This window comes from Lytechinus pictus, chromosome 6 (genome assembly GCF_037042905.1).
Source record: "Lytechinus pictus isolate F3 Inbred chromosome 6, Lp3.0, whole genome shotgun sequence".
Classification (NCBI taxonomy): Eukaryota; Metazoa; Echinodermata; class Echinoidea; order Temnopleuroida; family Toxopneustidae; genus Lytechinus; species Lytechinus pictus.
The window spans coordinates 8,821,589-8,846,809 of NC_087250.1; the positions used below are offsets into that span (position 1 = coordinate 8,821,589).

At 35.7% G+C, this 25,221-nt stretch overlaps 1 protein-coding gene across 2 annotated transcripts in view; it reads right to left on the minus strand.

The window, feature by feature from the left end:
• Positions 1 to 1,047: 1,047 nt before the first annotated feature.
• The window catches only part of LOC129263420 (plastin-3-like), a 43,871-nt gene continuing 19,697 nt past the window's right edge, over positions 1,048 to 25,221 (minus strand). For both annotated transcript variants that reach the window (XM_064100843.1, XM_064100844.1), the window contains exons 7-15: positions 23,428 to 23,572; positions 20,793 to 20,917; positions 19,036 to 19,110; positions 15,035 to 15,161; positions 14,340 to 14,428; positions 13,397 to 13,586; positions 12,025 to 12,134; positions 10,052 to 10,204; positions 1,048 to 7,080 (exon numbers count right to left, since the gene is read on the minus strand). In XM_064100843.1, the coding sequence (XP_063956913.1) occupies positions 6,907 to 7,080; positions 10,052 to 10,204; positions 12,025 to 12,134; positions 13,397 to 13,586; positions 14,340 to 14,428; positions 15,035 to 15,161; positions 19,036 to 19,110; positions 20,793 to 20,917; positions 23,428 to 23,572 (1,188 nt within the window). In that variant the 3' untranslated portion in view covers positions 1,048 to 6,906. The remainder of the gene's footprint in view (positions 7,081 to 10,051; positions 10,205 to 12,024; positions 12,135 to 13,396; positions 13,587 to 14,339; positions 14,429 to 15,034; positions 15,162 to 19,035; positions 19,111 to 20,792; positions 20,918 to 23,427; positions 23,573 to 25,221) is intronic.

Consider the following 25,221-nt stretch of genomic DNA (forward strand, 5'->3'; position numbering starts at 1 on the left):
TTTCAAATGACGCAAGGGGCAATGGCTCGCATGTGACGTCAACAATTCAAAAAAATTTAATTTCATAACTCCGTTATTCTTTCATGTATTTCCATCTAAATCTTCAGTAATATTTTTTTCTTGAATTTCTCTGCTTTTTTAAAAACCAACTGATCGCCAGGGTGAGCGTCCCGTGTAATATTCCGCAATGAAAGAGGAATCCAACCCAAATATTTTTTTTCAGAAGAAAAGAAAAATTAGAAATCAAATAATAAGAGAGTTACGAGTTCTTAAAAGTTGTAAAACTTGGTAATCACTATACCCATGGAGACCTCTAATTGGCCGCATCGGTGATGCCATAGTGATGTAAGGCAAGGACTACCCTTCCATTTACTCCAATACATAAGATGGTTAAAATGACATTTTTACTTCAAATTATATTTTTTCTTTTATTAGGACATTAAACAATTTGCTACTTGGTTATATTTTGATTATTGCCCCAAGGGAATGGGTACTTACAACAAATCCACATATCCCTGATAATTAAATACATAATTTTGAGAAAGCTATCCCTACCACTTGTCATAACTTACTTAACCAGTTGCCGATTTGAAATTTACATACTCTTAGGGATCTCAATACTACTAAAACAGCAATCACGTTCTTATTGCTTGTCCGATTTCATTTCTGTCATATTTCTCTTTTTGAGTAAATAACATATTGTGTCACAGGAGAGTGCAGAGAAAATTTGAATATTTCATATTTAATATAATAAAATATAAAAGAAACGGTTGAGTGGGTTGACACCATCACTGCCCTCATTTCCCTACTGACCAGGATGTGCATTTGACCGTTTTATGAAATCAAGCAAAACTTAAAATATCATAACTTTCTTATTTTTCATCCGATTTTGATGACATTTTTCTCTTCTTATTCAAATCAAATTTTCGATGGGGTGGACTTGTCCTTTAACAATGGAATTGAAACTGATCACATACCTCTGTAATGTTAATCAACTACATTCTTCAATAAGTACAAACTCGACATAAACACAAGGGACAAATATCATTCTTTTGAAACCAATATTTATTTGTGAAACTAACTTTACCAAAATAAGCCACTTCCCTTACATCTGTATAAAGCATTTCTGCCCCATCTTTTCAAATATATATATTTTTTCACATTTGGAATGCCTCTACCAAATAAAACTATTTGCGGTTAACACAACTACAAAACACACATACTTTTAGCTATGTTATCATAAAACTCTAATATCAAGTTCACGATTACCATAAAGAACTTTTTTCGTGCAATTTTCACCTTTTGGTGGGCAACATACAATGCTAATTATACATAAGGATATTCATGATTTTGATGTCAAAAGCGTGTTTTGCTAGGATAAACTACAAAACAAACAATTGGCATTCCATATACATATAACGCATATATCTATGATGCTCATTCAATTTCAACAGATCCCTCTTAATATTTTGATTATCATGAGATGTTCAGGTTTTTATTATTGTAATTTCATGTCATTTTGATCACTCTTTTTCTAACTTAACCTATACATTTGCTATTTTTTTTATCATTGAAAATGATGATTAAAGTATTACTGAAGAAACTAACATAATCAATATTTCTAAAAACAAATGATTTATTATAAAAAAGCAGTTAAAGTCTAAAGTGTCATTTAAAGTTAAAGTCTCTTCAACATATAAGGCAAAAGAATGATGAATTGACACTGGTTAAATACACTCAAGTAGTAGGCTCATTCTTGATCAATGTATATAACCATAACACTAAGTGAGTGTTGTATGTTTGACAATGGTGTTAACTAGGTAAAGTGTTTTCTAGTTAAAGTGTTTACTTAGTAAAGTGCTAACTATGTAAAGTGTTAACTAGGCAAAGCATTCACTTAGTACAGTGCTAACTAGGTAAAGTTTTCACAAAGTAAAGTGTTCACTATCTAAAGTGTGAAGTAGGTTAAGTGTTAAACAAAGTAATGAGTTTGCTTAGTAAAGTGTAAACTAAGTATAGTGTTTGCTAGAAGGAACCCTTACTTAAAATTCCATTGAGATGACAGCAGATAACACTAACACAAAAATATGAGTGTTTAATTTCTTACACTGGAGTAGGTCAAGTGCTTAAAGATGCAATTATTGATTAACCTAATGATTTCTACAACGTGGATAACACCCTAAACTGAATATAAAGGCTGACGGTTATTACTCACAGAACCTCTTAGAAGTCACTGGTATTATGCATATCATTATATTTTATGTTCATTTAAATTCAATTCATATTAATGCAGTGATTACACCGATGACTTGTGATGCACGCTAATAGTCAAATGATAAAAATATGTGCATTAGAATTAACATGAACATTGAAACAGAAAACAATTTCCATAACTCTATAAACTTGATATGTAATTCCATGCATATTGCTACTGCTTATAAAAGCCCCTTTCACAATTGGTGGTTGTGACTGCTTACAACCCTTGCGATTGCGCACAACATATATCGTGACCAAATGATCGCAAACGATCGCAAGAGCGATTGTGAAAGCCCCTTGACATGTGGTCCACAATAAGCTCATTGGTGTGCACCTACCTATAACTGGTGAAAAATATAAAATGCGTCTACCACTTATAAACCCTATAACCCACTGCTTCAGTAATCAGTACACATTTTATTTAATATAGCATGCGCCAACACCCACATACCTTTAATATACTCCTTATAATCGTAGGTACATGATTCAAATACGGGCCCCGTAACACACGTCCTAGCGATCGATCATGGCGCTGACTTCCACGACTGATCATACACAATAATCAATGCAAGCAATCATAGAAATCAGATCTAAAATCGATAGCTTAGCTTTACATTAAGAAGCCCTGTACAAAAACAGATAATTTCGATAACAAAAGGATTTTGAGCCTATCGCATATCCAAGTACCTGATTGAAAAATCTCTAGATTTCAAATACACCACTACTTCATGTCCAAAAAGAATTTCATCCATGTATAACTGTAATACATTGGACATGTACTTGGGAGTAATTTATGATTGTCTCTTTGAAAACAGCTGTGCATCAAACCACTGTTAAGCACATTAGGATAAACATCATAATGCATATAGCGAATAGAGGAAGTTTCATAAAGGTATTCACAGAGTTATGCATGACTTTATGAATGAAAGCATATGAAGTGCCATCCGTTTAGCCAATATCTTTTTTTATTATTTCACATTAGAATTGTTGCAAATTCTAAACGTTGCACGAACTATGCAGTAAAAGGTTAAGGGCATATTCAACATAGGCTGTGCTTCGCTTTTAAGTCACTTTTAATTTGAAAGCAAATCTCTTAATTGCCCTTTGCATCTGCTTTTATTGTGATCATTGATGCAACTCTAGAATAAGATATATATTTTCATCTTACCACTTAATGAAAAATAAATCAATGTTAGTAAGAATATCAGTCGGCATCAGCTTTTCATCTAGAACTTATAATAAAACTTCCAGAAAATATTGAAAACCCTATGTAGCTTATCATAGTCAAGTCATTTGAAGCCATGCATAACTATTTGAAATTTTTGTGTGAAATTGCTCTCCCTAATTCTGCATACCCAGCTTGGGACTTCCTTTACAATATCTAATAACAGAAATAAGACGCACAGATACCAATATAAAAGGTCGAAAGACAGAATAACCGGTATTTTGAGTGAAAGATCAGGTTTACAGAGGCATTGTATGGATGCAAATCTGTGTATAATATAAAACAATTAGCGACTCATCTCAGTTTATGTACAAGTTGGACTAGTAACGTGTAGACATGATACTATGGCGGCAAAGGTGAGGTTGCACTAATACCTCGCAACATAGGAATGATTCTATTCACAAACCGGATAGAAACGATACATCCGACAGGAGTGTATAGTCGTATCACTGAGAAAAAGAATTCAAGAAACGATGGTCTCATCTCAATTTATGGGCAAGACAGACTAGTTGTATGCATACATGATACTACAATAGGCAGAGGTGAGGTTGCACAAAATACATCAAGACCTCACAACCTTCTTAACTGACAGTATAGGAATGATTTTGTTCAAAAACTCGAAAAAATGATATATTTCGAAGGAGTAGTAACATCATCCAGAAAATGAGAATAATCAGAAAATCATCTTGAAACGAGCGTGGAATGACATAAAAATGAGATTCTTTAAAGTATAGAATGCTTGTGATTGAATGTAACAGTACATATCAGTCGTATATGACTTGTTTTTTTATATAGAGATACATTTTCCCACTCTCTCTATTTGTTGTAAAAAATAAAATTGATTTAAGCCTCTTATGGTGTTCATTGTGCAAATATCCAGAGAAACATTTTGTGCAATGCAAAAGAGAAAAAAAAACAATAACATTTCTCCTTGCCAAACCGACAAACATACAGAATTTCACTATTAATGAAAGAACGGTTTTCTTTGGAATGGTTTTGAAAACAGAGTATTCCATTGAAGGCAAGTAGGCATCGTTTCTTCACAATGGTCACAACCTCGGGTAGAAAAAATAATTCTGTGAACGTGGAATGATCAGTCAACCAATTACATAATGTGGTATAAGAAATAACAAACCTATGCAAACTGAATAAGAATGAACAGCTTTTGTTTCGCGGGCATGTCTGGCCACAAATATAGCTATGAAAATAAACTTGTTAACGTGGAATAATCACTTATCTCAACTGTACTATATGAGAAGGAGGGGGGGGGGACAAAAATCACAATGCAGAATGGTAATTATTATTAAAACATCTAAGCCTTCCGTCTCCACACATTTGGCCATAATTATACACTGGAAATGAAATTGTGTCAACACAACATGGAATGATTATTGAACCAAAATGTACAATATGAGATTAAAAAAAAAAAAAATCTTAGCATGATCAAGTTTCGGTAACATTATCACGCATGAATGCTTCCTTGGGATATAAAAGTTAATTGGTGGTCTACAATCTATGATATAAAGCTATATAAAATAGTCATTATCAATTTCCAAATTGTACGAAAGGGCATTACATAATTAATCACCCCTTTAGTAACATTTGACATGAATGATTACTGGGGAATTTATGTTCATTGATGGTTTATAATTTACGATATCAAACTACCCAGACTATTCATTATCGATTTCCATGTTGAATAAACAGGCATTATATTATATCGTCCCCTGCTTCAAGCTTAGAATATAATGACTTGAACTAACAGAAATACAAAAGATACAGAAATAAAGTTACTTTCATACATATATATCAACTGTGACTACATTTGTGAACACTTTTAAAGATTCTAAACTGTATTGTACATGTGACCCTGCATGCGTGAAAGAATGAAAACAGAAAGAAATGTACAACAAAATCATCAGAAAATTATAACCTACAATTTACAGACGAAAGAAGCGGAAAGAGAAGTACATCATAAGCCTATATGTATATATATATATATTTTTTTTTTACATTGTTCAAGCAATGAGGGGGGATTGAGTTATGTACCTATTCATATATTTCTAAATGTAATTGGAATTCGTATTCATGGAAGAACGCGGAATTACTGTCGCTGATTCGGAGTGGAATGCCTTGCTCATTTCGAAAATATAATACCGGTATCAACGATTTGATGATGAAATACAACTATACAAAATGTAATGAATGCGGCATGGCTGGTTCTGTAAAATACTTATTTGGTTCAATCCATGGAATATGACGTTTTGGTGACAGAAAATCATATTCAAAGAATTTTCAACGAAAGCAAATTCACCCATAAAGAAGAAATAAGCTCAGATTATCTAAAAGCGTGAATTCATTTTTATTTTTTGTTTATGCAAGTGAAATATTTTGAACATACATGTAGGCCAATTTTTATTTAATTAGTCCTGCCCTTGATTCTTATCAGTAGCAAAGTTTTAAATTGATCTAAAAAACGTTGCCTACAATAGAAACTTATATCTATCTCAAAATTGATTGCAACTAATAAGACTAGGGCCATACTGTTTGTGAAACCGGCACTCTAGGCGTTCTGCAAAAATCAGAAAGCCATAATGATTCGTAAGGCGTTGGATACAAATTTGCCTAAAATTGAATGTGAACCTTCTTTTCAAAAGATACGGAAATCATTTATTGTCCAAAACAATTTATATTGTAATTTATATGTTCCACCAATAAAATGTTGAATTCCTTTTTATTGTCTAGTCTAAAAAGAGATTTTTGTTTTTGTTTGATACGGTACATTCTCGCACATAACATATGTTTGATTTTTTTTATGGACAAGTGAATTAACATGCAAAATAAAGGTTTATGCTGTTTTAATTTCGCCCAATATCCATAATACTAGTACGTGAAATGTGAACAGAGCAGCAAGGCCTATGCGATCAGGCGTCTGAGCATTCAACAAAAATGATCCTACCTGAACCGGTTTACATGTACTACAACATGGGGAGCTATAGCTTATTGGAAACCTTGGTTTTGCAAAGATCAACTAAGAATTGTGTACAACAGTACTGAACAAAAAAATACAAAGTGATATAAAAAAAAAAAAAAAAACATTCATATGCTATAAACCAATACAAACAGTGAATTATTCAGAGAATGCTTAGAAATATCCCACAGGGATTTCTCATACAAAATTATACATTTTACATTCAAGAATGCAAGCATTGATCAACAAAAAAACAATGATATAAACAAAAGTAAGTACAGCCCCATTTGACATCTCACAACAAAACATAACATGTTTATTCATCCAAGAATAAGAACAAATCATCTGCGCCAAAACAAAGTTTACAAATTAATTTTTTCACTATACATCTGTATGCATGACTGATACCATTGGATTGATGATGCGAAAATTGATTACGTTGCTTTGATGATGATTAAGAAGATTTGGTTAGAGTTCGGTCGAGCGCCATCAGGCAAGCGAAGATCGTCATGACCATCTTCTGGTTGACCTCCACGATGTCGTCTGGGAGCGCGTAGACCATGGCGCCGTGTTTGCGAGCAATGCTGATGGTGTACTGGGCATTCTTCATCCTTATGTTATCCCTTTCCTGTAGATATAAAAAACATTCATTACAATATCTTAAAGCTAAATGATAGTAGTTGCAGTAAAACACTAATTTCGTGAGAAAGTCTGTAAAACCAAGGTTAAGTAACTATATCATCGTGGATCTAGATCTGGTACAGTTACATAAACTGAACTTTGTGAAATCATAAAATCTAAGATGAAATACGATCACACTGAAGATCGCCAACACAGATAGGCACACGTGGGACAGTGCATTATTATTGCTGGAATAAAGACCCGACGGAAGTGACCGAATCCGCGCTTATTTTGCTTATTTCTCAGCAATTACACAATTTCTTCCAGAATCCTTTGGCACATATTTTTTATTCATACAAACAGACACTTGGGTGGTCATTATATTAGATTTGGTAAAAAGTCGTTTTGAGATCGTTACCAGAACTGAAATTTATCTTTAAACTATGTTGTAACCTTAGCAACAAGCATCAATATTACAGACTATATGCTTAAAGGGGTACTCCGGAGGGAAAACTTTTCCATCTAAGTAAATAAAGTCAAATTCACAGAGCAAAATGCTGAAAATTTTATCGAAATCGAGTAACAAATCACAAAGTTATTGAATTTTAAAGTTTAGCAATATTTTGCGTAAAAAATAGTTATATGCACGTCATCATGAATATTCATTAGGTGGGCTGATGATGTCACATCCCCATTATTACATGAAATCGTAATTGTTTCATTTTTTCATACATGTGTGAATAATGTGTCTCCTTTATAATGAAATAAGTTGCAGCAATGAATATATAATGCACTTAATCAGTTATCAATCCAATTTTTTTCAGTTCTTGTATAAAAACATTTGAATAAACCTTATTTCATATAATAAAATACAAAAGAACAAGTGGGGATATGACATCATCAATTTGCTCATTGAATATTCATAAAGACATGCCTAGAACTGTTTCACCGGATTAATGCAAATCTTTAAATGGCCATAACTTTGTTATTCCTTTTCCGATTTGGATCAAAATTTAAGTGTTTTGTTTGTCTGATTTTTCTTTATCTGTTTAAATCATATTATCTTCAACCTGGAGCATTCCTTTAAATGATAAAATCTAAATGTACTTTGACACCTACCTATTTATTACCCTTTTATACTTTTTTTGAAGCTGAATATTCCGCTATTCATTTTTTTGTTTATCAATGCAATTTATCGTTGTTTTGCCAGTACTTACTAGAAAGTAACACCTTTGTGTTTTTCCTCCTCATATTGTATGAAATCTATGTTCCTAATTTTAGTTTCCTTTTTCATATACTTGCACCAAAAAATATCAAAAGAATATTCATTCATTCATTCAGTTCGTATTTATTTTATCTCTAAAAACAATGAGTACATATTTGCACCAAATATACACATCAAGTATACAGATTAATAATAAAGTGTATAAATCATACAAAGTTAACTTAAGATAGATACAAAATTACAAATGATATAATTTGGCCTGTATAGTCATAGAAGAAATGAAATAGGAAGACTTAGAATAAAACCAGTAATGGCTTTATCGTTATTACTATCTTTATTGGACATTTTTCAATAAACACATTCATCATTGTGAATTCAGGGCCCCATCTTACAAAGAGTTGCGAATGATCTGATCAACCACAACTAGGGAAAGCCAGCAACATCAACATTTAAAATGGATATTTGCTCGAAATATTTTCTAGATAGGCTATAAATTCATGCATTCATTGTTTTCTTGAATTTCAGTAGGCTTCTCTTTGTTTACAAAAGACATTGTGCAAATTTTTTGTAGAAAGAATTATGACATTGATGGATTTCCGTACAGCTAAGGTTGATCGGATCAATCATAATTCGGATCAACCACAACTATGGAAAGCCAGCAACATCAACATTTAAAATGGATGTTTGCTCAAAGTATTTTCTAGATATGCTATAAATTCATACATTCATTGTTTTCTAGAATTTCAGTGGGCTTCCCTTTGTTTACAAAGGACATCGTGCAAATGCTTTGTAGAAAGAGTTATGAAATTGCTGGATTTCCACACAGTTGAGGTTGATCGGATCAATCATATCTCTTTGTAAAACAGGCCAGGTGGGTGTTTCATAAAGCTGTTCGTAAAGTTACGCACAACTTTAAGCACTACAGGAACATGATATTAGGTGCTAAGTGAGCTACAAAGGGATAGTGTGGAATGAGAAAGGTCACCAGTCATGCGTAAAGACTTGCATAACTTACGAACAGCTCTATGAAACACCCACCAGGTGGATGCTTCATAAAGTTGTTAGTTTATTAAGAGCGAAATTAAGAACGACTGGTGATCCTTTCTTACGCGCTAAATCATCACCAATGAACATTTAATAGGAATATCATTTACCATAAGAAAGGATCCCCGGTCGTGTTTAAAGGTCACTCTTGAATTACAGAGTTATATGAAATGGCCCCCTGGCCTGTAAAAATTTTTCACAAAACAGTTACCAACAACTCAGTGACATGCAAATTAGACTTTTGATAATATCCCTCACTCACTATTTTTTTTTTTATTGTCTGAATTATACAATATTTCATTTTTGTACAGATTTGACAATTATGACCAACTTGACTGAACCATATAGTATCAAACAATGCTAATGCCACATGTTCAGTGAGGTATTAATCTTTGTTTCACTTGACAATGAGCAGAAAATGAGAAAATATCATATCAAATATAATAAAATACAAAAGAAATAGTGAGTGGATGACGTCATCAGTCTCATCATTTCCATACTGACCAGGATGTGCTGTTTTGTGAAATTAAGCGAAACTTTCTTATTTTACATCCGATTTTGATGAAATTTTCAGTGTTATGCTTGTTGGATTTTTCTCTTTTTATCGAAATCAACTTTTGTTGGGGTGGACTTGTCCTTTAAAGTCACTCTTAAATTACAAACAGCTTCATGAAATGACCCCCTGGCCTATAAAATTAAGCAATCTTACCTCCCCATTTTCTCCTGTCCTTGGGTCGATGTAGAGATCATATCTGACGCTGCTCGGCTTAATGGCATCTACCAGGTCCAGTATAGGCAGGGAATCAGCGATTCGTGGATCTTTGAAGCTATTGATTCTGGAGGACTTCCCTGCTTCTTCGAGCTAACCAGAAAATAAAAGATAAATCATAATATGACTCGTTAACTTCTTGAATTAGTTATCACTAGATCAGTTTATACTAATAATAATAGCTGAGAATACAAAGCGGCTGCTATTATTACCTCAGCTTCAGCTTGAGCTACCATCACCAGCGCTCATTGCATGAAATGGCCCCATTTCATAAAAAGTTGATATGATAGCATTAGCAATTAACTTTTTCTGGAATATCAACTACCCTGATAACTGTGAAAATCCATTTTTTTTTATTGGCTTTTCTAATGACAATTGACTTTGCAGCAATAATTGCGATTGTAGTAACTTTTAATGAATTGGGGCCCAGATCAAGTATCCGCAGAGAATCAGGAATTCTTGGATCCGATTCTCGAGGTTTTCGCTGCATCTCAAGCGTACTAGAAAATGCAAGATAAACCATAATATGACTTGTGAACATCTCAAATACTACTGGATCAGGTTTACCAGATCAAGTATCCACAGAAAATTATTGATCCCTGAATCTTTAAAGCTACTATTTCTTGAGGTTCTCCCTGCGTCTCAAGCTACCCAGAAAATGCAAGGTAAATCATAATATGACTTGTTCTTGAACGATTTAATACTGGATCAGGTTTACCAGATCAAGTATCCACAGAAAATTGATTCGAGGATCTTTAAAGCTACTGTTTATTGAGGTTCTCCCTGCATCTCAAGCTACCCAGAAAATGCAAGACAAATCATAATATGACTTGTTAACTTCTCAAATGATTTACTACTGGATCAGGTCTACCAGAGCAAGCTGATCAACCATCCACAGACAATTGATTCCTTGATTTTTTAAAGCTACTGATTCTTGAGGTTTTCCCAACGTCAAGCTAACCCGGGCACCATAACACAAAGTCTAGAGTCTGATCCAAATAATCAAAATAAAGGAAAAGAAAGAATAGGGCTAGCTCAGGCCTTTCTTTAGAATTTTATTTTGCTAATTTGTATACCTACACGTGGTGTATGCGGCGCGGTGATGCAGGTATGTGCATGCAGGTAGGCACAGACCATGTTACGCACGTTGAGTTTGCAATTTATGGCACTGCTGGCTCCCTTGCTCGAGAGTGCAATAGTCGACTATTGCACTGCTGGCTCCTTTGCTGGAGTGTGCAATAGTCGACTATTGCACGGGTGTCATGTGTTGGCGTGCTATAGCTGATTCCTCTGAATGTCATGTGATGTGCATTCATCCAATCAGTTGTCAAGGATCTATGTATGTGTTGTATAAAGCATGATATTGCACGGTAAGTTTGAACATAAGCACATGAGGAATTTGTCAGAATTCAGCGCATTGTGCAATAGGTTCTGATATTGCAGAGGCCTTGAACCTTGAAGAAGTACTATCCCATAAAGCGTACACGCTGTCCTATAGAGGCAAGTCATGCTGACCAAAATATGCATTTTGATGCACTGCTAAATGTTATTGATGGATAATAATATACAAATAGGCATGAGTGTGATGGATTTCGCATGAGGTGAAAGAATAGTCTCTTTCTTTTATCGAAGGCATGCCATTGCACAAATAAGAATATTCGCTATTTGTGTTGAATGCCTCAGAAGTTAGCGAAAATAAAAACAATTATCAACTTTTCCCTTTGTGCATTTAGCCAGTAAGCCCTACAGGTATTGCACTTGCATTCATTCATCAAGCGCAATGAATTGAATCATATTTAATACGTCAAGATCGTGCAAAGGTACATTTTGGACGGTACGGGTGCAATGGTAAGTAGGCGTTGTATAATATCTTATAATCAACTCCAGAGCATGCACTATTACAGACTATTTACCTTTGTATTTGCCCAGCTGACGATCTCTTGATCACCAAGGGGCTTGTCACTCTGGTTGATCTCCTGTAGCATACGCAGTGTATAGGCTCTCAACAGTTGCCATACAACAGCTGGACAAAAAACCAAAAAAAGGAACAAATCATAATTAACTCAATTCAACAGCCTAAAATGGGGCATTGGAGGAAATTTGTTCCATTTCCAAATCAAGCATAAGAACTGTTCCAAAAATAACTTGTGCGTGTTAATTCTTAATATTGCCCCCTGTGATGTGTCTTATATCTAAAATATCAGGCTAAGCCTCAGGCTGGTCCAAACAGTTTCGAAGGTACCTTGCGTGTTTACTGTTTACAATTCTTACTATTGCCCCCAGTGATGATGTGTATTACAAGTATAATATCAGGCTATGCCTCAGGCTTATAAAAACTGTTCCAAAGGTACATTGTGTGTGTTAATCCTAAATATTGCCCTCAGTGATGTGTATATATAATATCAGGCTATGCCTTAGGCTTGTGAAAACTGTTCCAAAGGTACCTTGTGTGTGTTAATTCTAAATATTGCCCTCAGTGATGTGTATATCATATCAGGCTATGCCTTAGGCTTGTGAAAACTGTTCCAAAGGTACCTTGTGTGTGTTAATTCTAAATATTGCCCTCGGTGATGTGTATATCATATCAGGCTATGCCTTAGGCTTGTGAAAACTGTTCCAAAGGTACCTTGTGTGTGTTAATCCTAAATATTACCCTCAGTGATTTATATAATATCAGGGTATGACTCAGGTTTGTGAAAACTGTTCCAAAGGTACCTTGTGTATATTAATTCTTACTATTGCCCCCAGTGACATGTATTATATGTATAATATCAAGTTATTTGCCATTAGAGAAAAAAGTTCCAATTCCAAATCAATCATAAGAACTGTTCCAAGATAACTTGTGTGTGTTAATTCTTAATATTGCCCTCAGCAATGTATTATATGCATGATATCAGGCTATGAATCAGGTTTGTGAAAACTGTTCCAAAGGTACCTTGTGTATAATAACTCTTACTATTGCCCTCAGTGACATGTATTATATGTATAATATGAAGTTATTTGCCATTAGAGAAAAAAGTTCCAATTCCAAATCAATCACAAGAACTGTTCCAAAAAGAATTAAAAGTGTGTACTTGGTGTAAGAAAAGGTAATAAAAAATAGGTCCATGACATGGATGACGTTTTACGACGTCATTTGCCAGTAAAAATAAGACAAAAGTGGGCAAAATAATGAAAATCAGGGTCGGCCGACAGATTTTGGGGGGTCAAATTTGAATAACATAAAAGTTGGCAGGTTTGACAAGGGTCGGTTAGATCGTAGCAAAAATTTTTGTTTTGCCTTACCAAGAGTGAGGTTGACAGTTCCATCACAGATGTCCTGCCCTCCAATTCCAACTAGAGAGAACTTCATTTCGCGTCCAAGCTCGACGCAGTAGTTACAGTTCTCAATCTTCTTCATCTTAGCGGCCATCTTGTACGGAGGTCTGTTGACCTTTTCCCAGTTGACGATACCAGGGTTGACGATGTCAAACAGCTAATTAATAAGAATAATAGCAATAATAATAATCATGATGATAACAATGATAATAATGCTCATAGTAATAATAATTATAATCATCACTCTCATTATCACCACTATCATCCATCATCATTATAAAATCAATGCCCCCAATCGTCCTAATTGTCATCATCATCACCATCATCATTCTCATTACCATTACCACCATCATTACAATGTCATCATCATCATCATCATCATCATCCTCATCCTCATCATCATCATCATCATCATCATCCTCTTCATCATCAGCATCATCATCACGTTATCATCTTCATCATCCTCCTCCTCCTCCTCTTCATCATCATCATCATCATCACCATCACCACCATCATTAACAGCAGCATCATCATCATCACCATCACCACCATCATTAACAGCATCATCATCAACAGCAACATCATTATCAGCAGCATCATCATCATCTTTCTGATCATTAAAATCATCAACACCATCATCACCGCTACCATCTTCATGATCACCAACACCACAATCATCATCCTCATCATCATCATCAGCATCACTATCGTCATCATCATCTTCATCATCACCACCATCATCAACAGCAACATCATCATCATCACCACCATCATCATCATGTTATCATCTTCATCCTCATCATCATCTTCCTGATCATTATAATCATCACCACCATCATCATCATCATCATCTTTCTGATCATCATCACCATCATCTGAACGCAACCGCTTCACTGCAGACATCACTGACCTCTAATAGGACAAGACCGTTGGACAGATCGCTGTAAAGGTGATTCACATACGGTTTCACGTTCAGACTGTTCATCCAGTTGCGGTATGCTAATTACCGAAAGATAAAACAACAACAACAAATGGTCGCTGGGCTGTTCTAACCGGTGACACATTTGCTCCAGTTACAATTGCCCCGGGCTTTATTTCGTTTAAGATATAGGGTTAAGGTTAGGGTCACAATAGGGTTTTATGTTAGGTTTAGGGTATGGTATAGTGTTAAATCCAGGGTTTTAGTTGGTCATTCTATCAATGTGTGGAATTTACAGCGGAGCAATTATCGCCGGAGCAAATGTCATGGAATCGTTAAAACCATATTTCGGTACATTATTTACAAGAAGACAACAGAACAGATGGTCGCTGGGCTGTTAAAACCATATTACGGTACATGTATGTGACTTAAAAGAAGACAAAACAACAAATGGTAGCTGGGCTGTTCAAACAATATTAAGGTATGACATTTAGAAGACAACAAAAAAAATGGTCGCTGGGCTGTAAAAACCATATTACGTATTTTCTAAATAATATTAAATACTGTTTGTGACAGATCTTATGGAGACTCTAGAAAGAATGGTTGCCGCCTATCATTTTCTGGGAATGTCAGGGGCAATTTGGGGAGTCACGCATCCCCTCAGGAAAAATACAATTTTGACTTACTCTTCTCCTCCCGTGTTTCTTCAATGTTTTCATAGTCCATTTCCTCTGTGGGGACAAGGCCATGGTAGTGGTTGAAGAGGTTAGCCACAAAAGCCATATTCAGCTTGGAGTTCCCAGAAACAATATCCTACAAAAAAAAACAATAACAACTATTATTTATCTAGGGCAGGGGTTCTCAAACTTTTTCTTTGAAGGGCCAGATGAGACTCCAAGTATACCTGAAAGGGCCACGGTAAAGTGGATACTTAGAAAAAAAATGTGCGCGAAGCGCAAAGACCCTATTGCGGTCGGGGTCCTAGATGCTCTCTTGTGCAATCTGGCTGTTGTCTTATTTTGGGAGCATTTAATCCAACAAATTTATAACAGTTTCATTTGGAACGCAGGCAAAATTAGAAAAGATTTCAAAATACAGCGAGAGTCAATATTGATAACAAAATTGTAATAATTTGTTAAAAGGAATCTAGATTGTATACCTTTACATACCTGGTATTGGGAGTTAGATAATGTCTTGAAGTATCAATATTTTTCGTAGTCAAAGTAAAATGAATAATAGAGCATGTCTGTTGTAGACTCTCACAAGGATGTCAGTCTCCTATAGTCACTTTCAATATGGGAAAAGTGACAGTCTGTCAGCAACAAGTTGCTTGTCACAAAAGGTGTAATTGCCAGACGAAGGCACTGGTGCAAAATCAATGTTCACTGGTCAAGCAGGGGCCGCGGAAGCGGGGGGGGGGGGGGGGGGAGTGGGGCTTCACCCCTCACTTTTTTTTCCAAAACCATGTGTACAAAAACGTAAAAATTACCATATGATTGTGATTTTTTGCATGGCCAGCCCCCCCCCCCCCCACTTTGAAAACCGTTCCGCGGCCCCTGTCAAGGTACTTCGGTATGAATTAGTTCTTTAAAATGTTCATTGTGGAAAATGCACTTTCGCACCTGTATGTAGATCCAAACATGGTGAGAACAACGCTATAGTCATCTAATAATTAGAAAGTAGATCGAACAGACAGCTGCTCCACTAAACTTTGTTTAAAAGTCAAATTAATTTGACTGCCATTACTTTTATTACGGTTAGGTCTACATGAATACACAATGTAATCACATTGATCTATGTTTCATATTGTGACTTAAAAGTGATTTAAAAAAAAACCCAGCAGAGTCTCGCGGGCCGGATTGAGAAGCTTCGCGGGCCGGATCCGGCCCGCGGGCCGTAGTTTGAGAACCCCTGATCTAGGGTACGTGTTTCATGAACTGTTCTCCCAGTGGGCCCTGCATAACATACTTATGCCACTGAGCCATGGTCATTAAATTATTAGGCAATAAATGATTAGGCTATTAAGGAAAGTGGTTGCAGCAAACAAAGATTCCACGAAAAGTCTTTATAAATCACGGTTAATCGTCACATCTTTGATGATCAACATCTACCTGTGGTTTCTTTACCTAAATCCTACTCTGTGAAATAGAATACAAAGGATTTGGTCTCTCAAAATATTCTCAAGAATATTCTAATACTTATAACGATCTTGATAATTGTTATGGCGCATTACTATGCCTTTGATTTTTCTGAAGATGTGAACAATGTTTACTTCCTTATCTTAATATGCTATGGGGCATAATTTAAGTTTTATTTTGAATTATTACTATAAGGCCTTGTTTCTGTTACTATATGAACACTTTATTTCGAGCCATGTTTTACTTCATACAGTATCTTAAATATCTGCTAGGGTATTTAAACATCTTCAAATATCCTTTGTTTATGCTTAGTTTTTACTATGTATTCTTTTCTGCTAATGTATATTTATATGCAAATGTAACACTATATTGTTGTCAAAATGAATATTATTTTACATGGTGAGAGTGAATAAAACAAAATCATAAAAATTATAAGCTAAAAAAAAAAAATCATACTGATGATTGCCAACGCAGATAAGCACATCTGGGCTAATGTATCATCATTGCTAAGAAAAAAAGACCCAAAATGAAACCACTGATCTGAAACAACTGGATAGAGCGACAAAGCACTCTACCCAGGGGTCAGCGGAAACACTTGAACCTATCTAAACTGGGCTATTTCGGACCAGAATAACTTGGGGGGGTCTATTTGAGCCCCCCCCCCCTCAGATCTCGGCCTCTGATTGCGCGATTGCCGCGAAAATTAGCATGCAAGTAGAGCAGGATGTAAACTACAAGAGTATGGTAAAATTTTCAAAAAAATAATTGCTTATATTCTCTATTATTAATTATGCAAATAAGCGTATGAAATTTGCCCTAAGTATGTTTTTTGTGTATGTTTTTGCCTTTAACTCAATTTATATAGCTAGAAGAATGCTAATTTTTGGTGGGAGTATCAATTATTACATTTCTAACCAACATCTACAAAAAAATTGCAAAAATATAAATAATTTCTTATGTATTTTATTGTTTTTTTAATTCTTATGTATTTTTTTGTTTTTATCAAACCTTTTTTTAAATTGTTTTTTCCGATGCACTTTGTTGGGGACCCTTTTGTGATCATAAATAGCATAAAATAAATCCATTTAAGGACGTTCCACAGTTAAAGTGAAATCCATGTCATTTTCACCAAACTTTGCACATAGATACTTTAGAACCTTAATATTCGAAATATGCAAAAATTAACATAGGTCCATGTGCTTGATTTTTTGCTATAGAGCTTCAAAGTTCACCCAAATTGATGTTCTTAAGAATTGCGCATTCAAAAGAATTTGGCATTTTTATACCGCCCAAGATTACTACAATGAGTTTAAACCTCCATTACTCATTCAAAATACATGAAAAAGTCATCAAATTTCGCAAGAGAGTTAATAATTGTATCGTTAGAATGGAGAATCTATTAATAGTGCTATTTGTTTGCAATTTTAAGTTTAACAGCATTGTCAGTTCTTAAAAATGGCGTAAAAGATAACAAAATCCCAATCTAAAAAATGTAAAATTTCAGTAACAAACTACAAACGTACAATAAATGCTGCACTTTATTCAAAATCCATGTCATTTTCACCAAAATTTGCAGAGTTGTAGAGGAAGGTATACCTAAGAGGTACAAACATAAAAAAATAGGGGTTCATGTGCTTGTTTTTAAACTATCAGCATTTTTATTAGAGCAAATGTGCTTTTTAAAACACCAAAAATGGGCCGAATGATTAGTATCTATGTGAAGAAAAAATCAAAACCACTTTACCATTTATTCAAACTCGGGCTAATATTCGTGATTCTTGGCAGCACTGCAGAGTAAAGTATTTTGAAATTGTAGAGAATATTTTTTTGAATGGTCCATGGAATAATTCAATTTTTTAGCTTCATGAAATAACGCATCGGATCTGCAGTTAAAGTGCAGAAGATGAGAAAAATCAGCTCATACCCGCAGCTAATTAATCACCTGTTCATCCATTGTGACGTCAGCGCGCAGAGTGTAAACTATGCGCAGATCATAATGCGCACAAATATAACTGTGGAACGTCCTTAAACCAACAAAAAGTAAAAATATTCATAAATTTATGATTTTTGGTTAAAAAACACAATTTGCATTGACTTTGTACACGGAATCATGTTTTTGAGCAATTTCGGGTCTGACATGCACTTTCAAAATGTTGCGTAATTTCAGAACCGCTTACCCAGGCGTCACAAATTTGGTCTCAAATGATGCGCAAGGCTTGAAAGTAAAAAGTCAGTGAGCGGCGCGGTCAAAAAATTTAGCGCGGCCGCATAGTGACAAAATTGGTTGAGGGGGGGTCAAAGTGACCCCCCACCCCCTGTTTAAGGGCTAAAGCATACTCCAAAATGTTGAGCGCGCACAAAGTTCCACACCTTTTTTCTCCTGCCAGTGCATACATGTATGTGCGTGTTGTTTCTAATGTGTTAGTATGGCCCCATATACTACTAGTTATGTTATGGAGTACTCTTCCTGTATCTTCAAGGTCGAGGCAACATACAACAAGCTCTATCCAGTTTTTTTTTATATCAATGATACAACACCCGTGACCTACCTTCGATGTAACAAATGCTCTGCAATCAAGAAGTCCAGCATTGTTAAGGACATCTTCGGCACGAGCATCCAGACTCTAATAGTTGACAAAAAGAAAGACACAAACAAGGAAAACCGAATTAATAAATTAAAAATAATTGCACTTATTTTGCGCAATATGTACATATGTACTTTACTCCATTTGCGCACTACATTAATGTTATTATTATTATTACCCTGGCTATAGCCGAGCTGCCTACAGGCGCTCTGGCATTCGAGGAATTTCTTCCTACCGGGTGCTTGTTCACCTCACCTGGGTTTGGTGCAGCACAATGTGGGTAGATTTTGACCCTAAATGACCTTTGACCTTGTCATGTGACTTGAAACTCGGGCAGGATGTTCAGTAATACTTCATTGCCCTTGTGTCCAAGTTTCATGAACTAGGTCCATATATTTTCTAAGTTATGATGACATTTCAAAAATTTAACCTTAGGTTAAGATTTTGATGTTGACTCCCCCATCATGGTCTAAGTTCATTGACCCTAAATGACCTTTGACCTTGGTCATGTGACTTGAAAGTCAGGCAGGATGTTCAGTAATACTTGATTACCCTTATGTCCAAGTTTCATGAACTGGGTCCATATACTTCCCAAGTTATGATGAAATTTCGCCGCCGTAGGAAAAGCGAAACCCATAGTCTCGCTCTGCTATGCAGGCGAGACAAAAATGTAATCAATAAAACCAATAAATGAATAAATTACCAAATCTCAAAGTAAAAAGAAAAAAACAAATTGAAACAAAGATGTGCACCTCCATATAGAGGAAACAACAACTGATATACAGAGTGGAAATATCTAGAAATCAAAAAGGTGGGTCGTTAGCAAGGTCTAAAATTAATCTAAGGAGTATCATGTTACATGTACTTTGTACAATAATATTCCATGGTTTTATTAGTGAAATTAATAAAGTTAAACATTAAAGGTAAAAGAAAATAATTGCAGCAAATAACCGTTTCATGAGAAAGTCTTTTAAATCAAGGTTAATTGTCACCGTATCATCATATCACTAGATCGGCGGCCCGTTGCAGAAAGAGTTGCAATCAATCGCAACTCTAAAAATCATGCGCAACTTGATTTTCAACCAATCAACAGCGCACATTTGGGACTTATGATTGATTTTTTGGCTTGCGTTTAAACGCAACTATTTCTGCAACGGGCCCCTGGTACATTAATATAAACTCATCTTTTAGAATTCATGAAATCTTCACTCAAAACCAACAATTATGATGATCATTAAAACAGAAAAGCATACATAGGACAGTGTATTAATTTTCAAGCATGATATTCCCCTCTTAAAAAAATCGGAAAATTAGCCAAGGGTCGCTAAGTCACCGCCGAAGTCCAAGGCGCCCCAGTCGGGGTTACAAGCTCTTGCATATTAAAGAAATCGAAAGTGATTTTTCAAGGCGAGTCTGCATGATAGTTTTGTCATTTGACTTTAAAAAGCAGTAAGACACAGCATAAGAATGTTCTTAAGCAAAGGATTTTACATAAAAAAATAAAACAAATAAAAATAAATAAATAAATGAATAAAAAATTATTTTTTTTAATATTTAAAAAAATCAGAATTCCAATTTAAATCGGGAATCTATCATGCCTGTAATATTGCCTTGAAAAATACCAGACATTTGATGGAATTGCGTGCTTATTGTGCTCATTTCTCAGCAATTTCACATTTTTGTCCAGAGCCATTTGGCAAATATTTTTCATTCATACATACCGATCTGTTGTGTTCTAGAGTGTAGTGCAGGGCAATGTCTTTGGGCGCTATCTGTCTCATAAGGCAGTAGTACACCTCGGAATCCTTGATATCCTCGGAAAAGTTTTTAATGCGGCGAGCAGATCCTGTAATTAATGGAATCAGAGAAGAAAATTTACATCCATGGGTGTCTCGTAGTGCTGTTATCGATAACCTCTTTATCGCAAGTCCTATCGATAAACGCATGTTTTTGCCACTGAGCGATATATTGATAACCTTTCTCTTGTAATCAGGGGTGTGAGTGGTCACAAATAAAAAGATCTGAAAAAAGCTGAAGAGTGTTGAAAAAGTCTGAAATAGAAAGAGCTCCCATACTTTTTGTACAGAGGAAAGCCAAAAATAAGCTGAAATTAAGCTGAAAATCAAAACAACAAAATCTGAAATCAGATAAAAATCTGAACTCTCACACCCCTGCTTGTTGTTGACAATACCCACTATTATGTAGTACAGTAAAGTTCCTCCGCATTCGCACTTTTCGCAGTAGCGGCCTTTTTTTTTTCTCCATAAAATACCGCTGCTGGCCCACTGTGGCATGCACGAATGCAAAGTCACAAGTGTGGGAAATGGTCAATTGATAAATGAATATACAAGGGGAAACCCAGCTCAACCGGCCAGTAATAACAGTCTAATTGCTCCAGCTGTTAGCGATGTTTTTAGCCTCACAGGTAAATTTCCTTCTGTTTAGTTCGTATGGGTGTTATTCATTTCTTCATGTTCCTAAGTTCAGAAAGTAAAAAAGTTGGACTGACAGTGCACAATCTGCGTCGCTGGTTACGCTATGTTGGCGTCGCCCAAGCCTAGCCTAAAGCTACGGCACAGACGTGGACACTATAGGTTGTGAAAGGAATGACCCGAAAATGAAAATGCATTCGATATTCATTGTTACTTGTTTTTATAATAAGGGAGACACAAGCATGAAAATATGAAATAATTATGATTTCATGTAATAACATAAGAAAAAGCAAAGTGGGGATGTGAAAACATCAGCCCAGCGAATAAATATTGAATGATGACGCAAGCCAGACTCAAGCACCGCAGGCAGCTGATTTTAATAGATTTAAGCCAAAATATTTAGCAAAAAATGGCAATTTAATACCGAAGATGGTTAAGTATTTTACTTGAGCAAAATGCTGAGTAACATACTTAAAATTCTGTCTTAAGTTTTGAATTGAATACCAGGGGGTGTTTTACAAAGATTTAAGTATGACTTAGGAGTCGCACTTAAATGCCCAGTTGTGTGCGGTTTTAAAGGCATAACCGCACTGGTCAGATCATGCAAAGAGGACACGCACTACTGCGTATTGATCAATTAGATTGCGCGTTGCATTTCAGATACATGTCGACATTTAAGTGCCATTTACGTCATTTTTAAATCTTTGTGAAAAACCCCCCAGCTCAGGGGGTCGTTTCATAAAGAATTGAATATGACTTAAAATGTCTAGTGCTGACGCCAACAGGAAGTGTAACTAGCGTTCTTATTCATTAATACACAGTAGCATGTGTCCTCTAAGCATGATTTGACCAATGCGGCGTTGCCTTTTATATGGTCCACAAATTGACATTTAGTGCGACTCATATGTGGTGTGAATTATATTTTCCCATGACATATGTTGTGCTCTGAAGGAGGCAAGATGCAATTTGAAAGATAATGAGGAAAATCTGTAAATTTGTGTACAAAATAAATGGAGAGTTGTCCACAAAATCAGCCATTTTGAAGCATGTTTGCCAATTTGAGGATCCCCAAAGAAAGTACAAGACTTTTTGAACGTTTATAACTTGCTTATTTCATAACCGATTTTGATGAAACTTTTTTTAATTTGTTCCTCTCATTTTACTCTTCCCAATAAGATTGCTTCTCTTCTTGGGTTTTGATTTCCTTTAACACTTAAATGCCCAGTTGTGTGCGGTGTTAAAGGCATAACCGCATTGGTCAGATCATGCAATGAAGACACGCACTACTACGTATTGATCAATTAGATAAAGCGTTGCATTTCAGATACGCGTCAACATTTAAGTGCCATTTACGTCATATTTAAATCTTTGTGAAACCCCCCCCCCCTCAGGGGGTTGTTTCATAAAGAATTGAATATGACTTTAAAAGTCATGTCTAGTGCCGACACCAACAGGAAGTGTAACTAGCATTCTTATTGATAAAATACGCAGTAGCGTGCGTCCTCTAAGCATGATTTGACCAATGCGGCGTTGCCTTTTATATGGTCCACAAATTGACATTTAGTGCAACTCATATGTGGTGTGAATTATATTTTCCCATGACATATGTTGTGCTCTGAAGGAGGCAAGATGCAATTTGAAAGATAATGAGGAAAATCTGTAAATTTGTGTACAAAATAAATGGAGAGTTGTCCACAAAATCAGCCATTTTGAAGCATGTTTGCCAATTTGAGGATCCCCAAAGAAAGTACAAGACTTTTTAAACGTTTATAACTTGCTTATTTCATAACCGATTTTGACGAAACTAATTTTAATTTGTTCCTCTCATTTTACTCTTCCCAATAAGATTGCTTCTCTTCTTGGGTTTTGATTTCCTTTAACTCTTTGAGAAACACCCCCCCCCCCCACGGAATCCGAACCTCACCGTCTTGTTCAAGATGGTAATTGACCCATCTGATAAGGAGTTCCTCAGGAGACAGTTTCTTGAGATCCTCTAGCTCTTCACCCTCGTTCAGAAGAAGGATCAGCTCGGGCCGGAATTGAAGATCGATGTTCGCAAATAGTCCAATCTGTGTGGAGTCAATACAAACAGACAATGAATTATCGCATTTGATATAAGTCGGGCTTGAATTGAAGATCCATGGTTGGGCTTGAATTGAAGATCAATGTTCGCAAACAGTCCAATCTGTGTGGAGTCGATACAAAAGGGCAATGAATTATAATGGATGTAATTTAGGCTTGAATTGAAGATTACTGTTCAGGCTTGAATTGAAGATCCACGTTCGCAAACGGTCCAATCTGTGTGGAGTCAATACAAAAGGGCAATGAATTATCACAATTGATGCATTCATGTATATAATGGATATAATTTAGGCTTGAATTGAAGATCACTGTTCGGGCTTGAATTGAAGATCTGTGTTCAGGCTTGAATTAAGCATCAATGTTTGGGCTTGTATTGAAGGTCAAGGTTTGGGCTTGAATTGCAGTTCAATGTTCGCAAACAGTCCAATCTATGTGGAGTCAATACAAAAAGACAATGATATCGCATTTGATACATACATAGGATATAATTTTGGCCCGTTGGAAAATGCCTATTTTTCAATGATCCGTCAAATACATGTGGGCATTTTCACGGTAACTGACGTTACACGGCACAATTTTACACACAATGAAAAGTGTGTAAAATTGTGCCGTGTAACGTCAGTTACTGTGAAAATGCCCATGTAGGTAGAAATCAAGCTTGTTTCCAAGCAACTTTTTCTCGACCATGCGTCATTCATACTTTACGCATAAAGTTTCACATGGAAGAGGAAAAGATGGATATTCAAGATATAATAAACTTTGTTTTCCAAATAGATCAGTAGAAGCCAGAAAAACTCACTAGGTGGTTTCAAACCGCCTCGATCACAAGAATCCCCGTTAAATTACGAGAACCTTTTTAGGCTGAAAAATACCCATTCATTATTCCTGCATTCACACCGCCCTGAAACATACCCTTCGGGATAAGTTCCTGAAGTTACGAGCATGCGCAGTATGGTCTGATAAGCAGCAAGGCGCGAAATTCAAAATCACTAGCCCAGCAGCAACCCATGCACGGCGCCGCACCCAACGACACGCTGGGCTAAAAGTTCCCGTAATTTGCTTTCAGACCGCCAAAATACCCACGACCTTGGAAAAATCCCCGCGAAAGTTCTCGTAATTTCGCCAAGTACCTACTATTTATCGGGTATTTTCTTTCGGGGATATTACGCGTAGTTTGCTTTCAGACCGCCAAAATACCTGGTATTTTCTGATCGGGGTAAATTTCCCGATCAGAGAATACCTGGAACTGGCGAACTTCGAGGCGGTCTGAAACCACCTAGTGAAAATCAATTTGCTTGTGCAAATGAATATTTGATAGCACCCCTTTCCATTGTTCTAACTCGGTCATGCATGCGTAATGAACGTTGAGACAGGCTTCAAAAATGAAAGAAGAAAAGCATATCTTTCCACTGATACATTACATGAAGCTAATTTATGATTATGACAGTAAAAATTTTCATTGAATTACAGTTTCCTTTTCTCTCGGATGCACTGTATTTCATTTTGAAGCTAAGGGTGTCCATTGTCAAGCTCAACAAAAATCTCAAATTTCATTTTTTATTTATTTATTTACCACTCGTGGGATGGAACACCCTAATCAGCAAATTATGTTTTTTGTAGGTGTCTTATTGTTGAT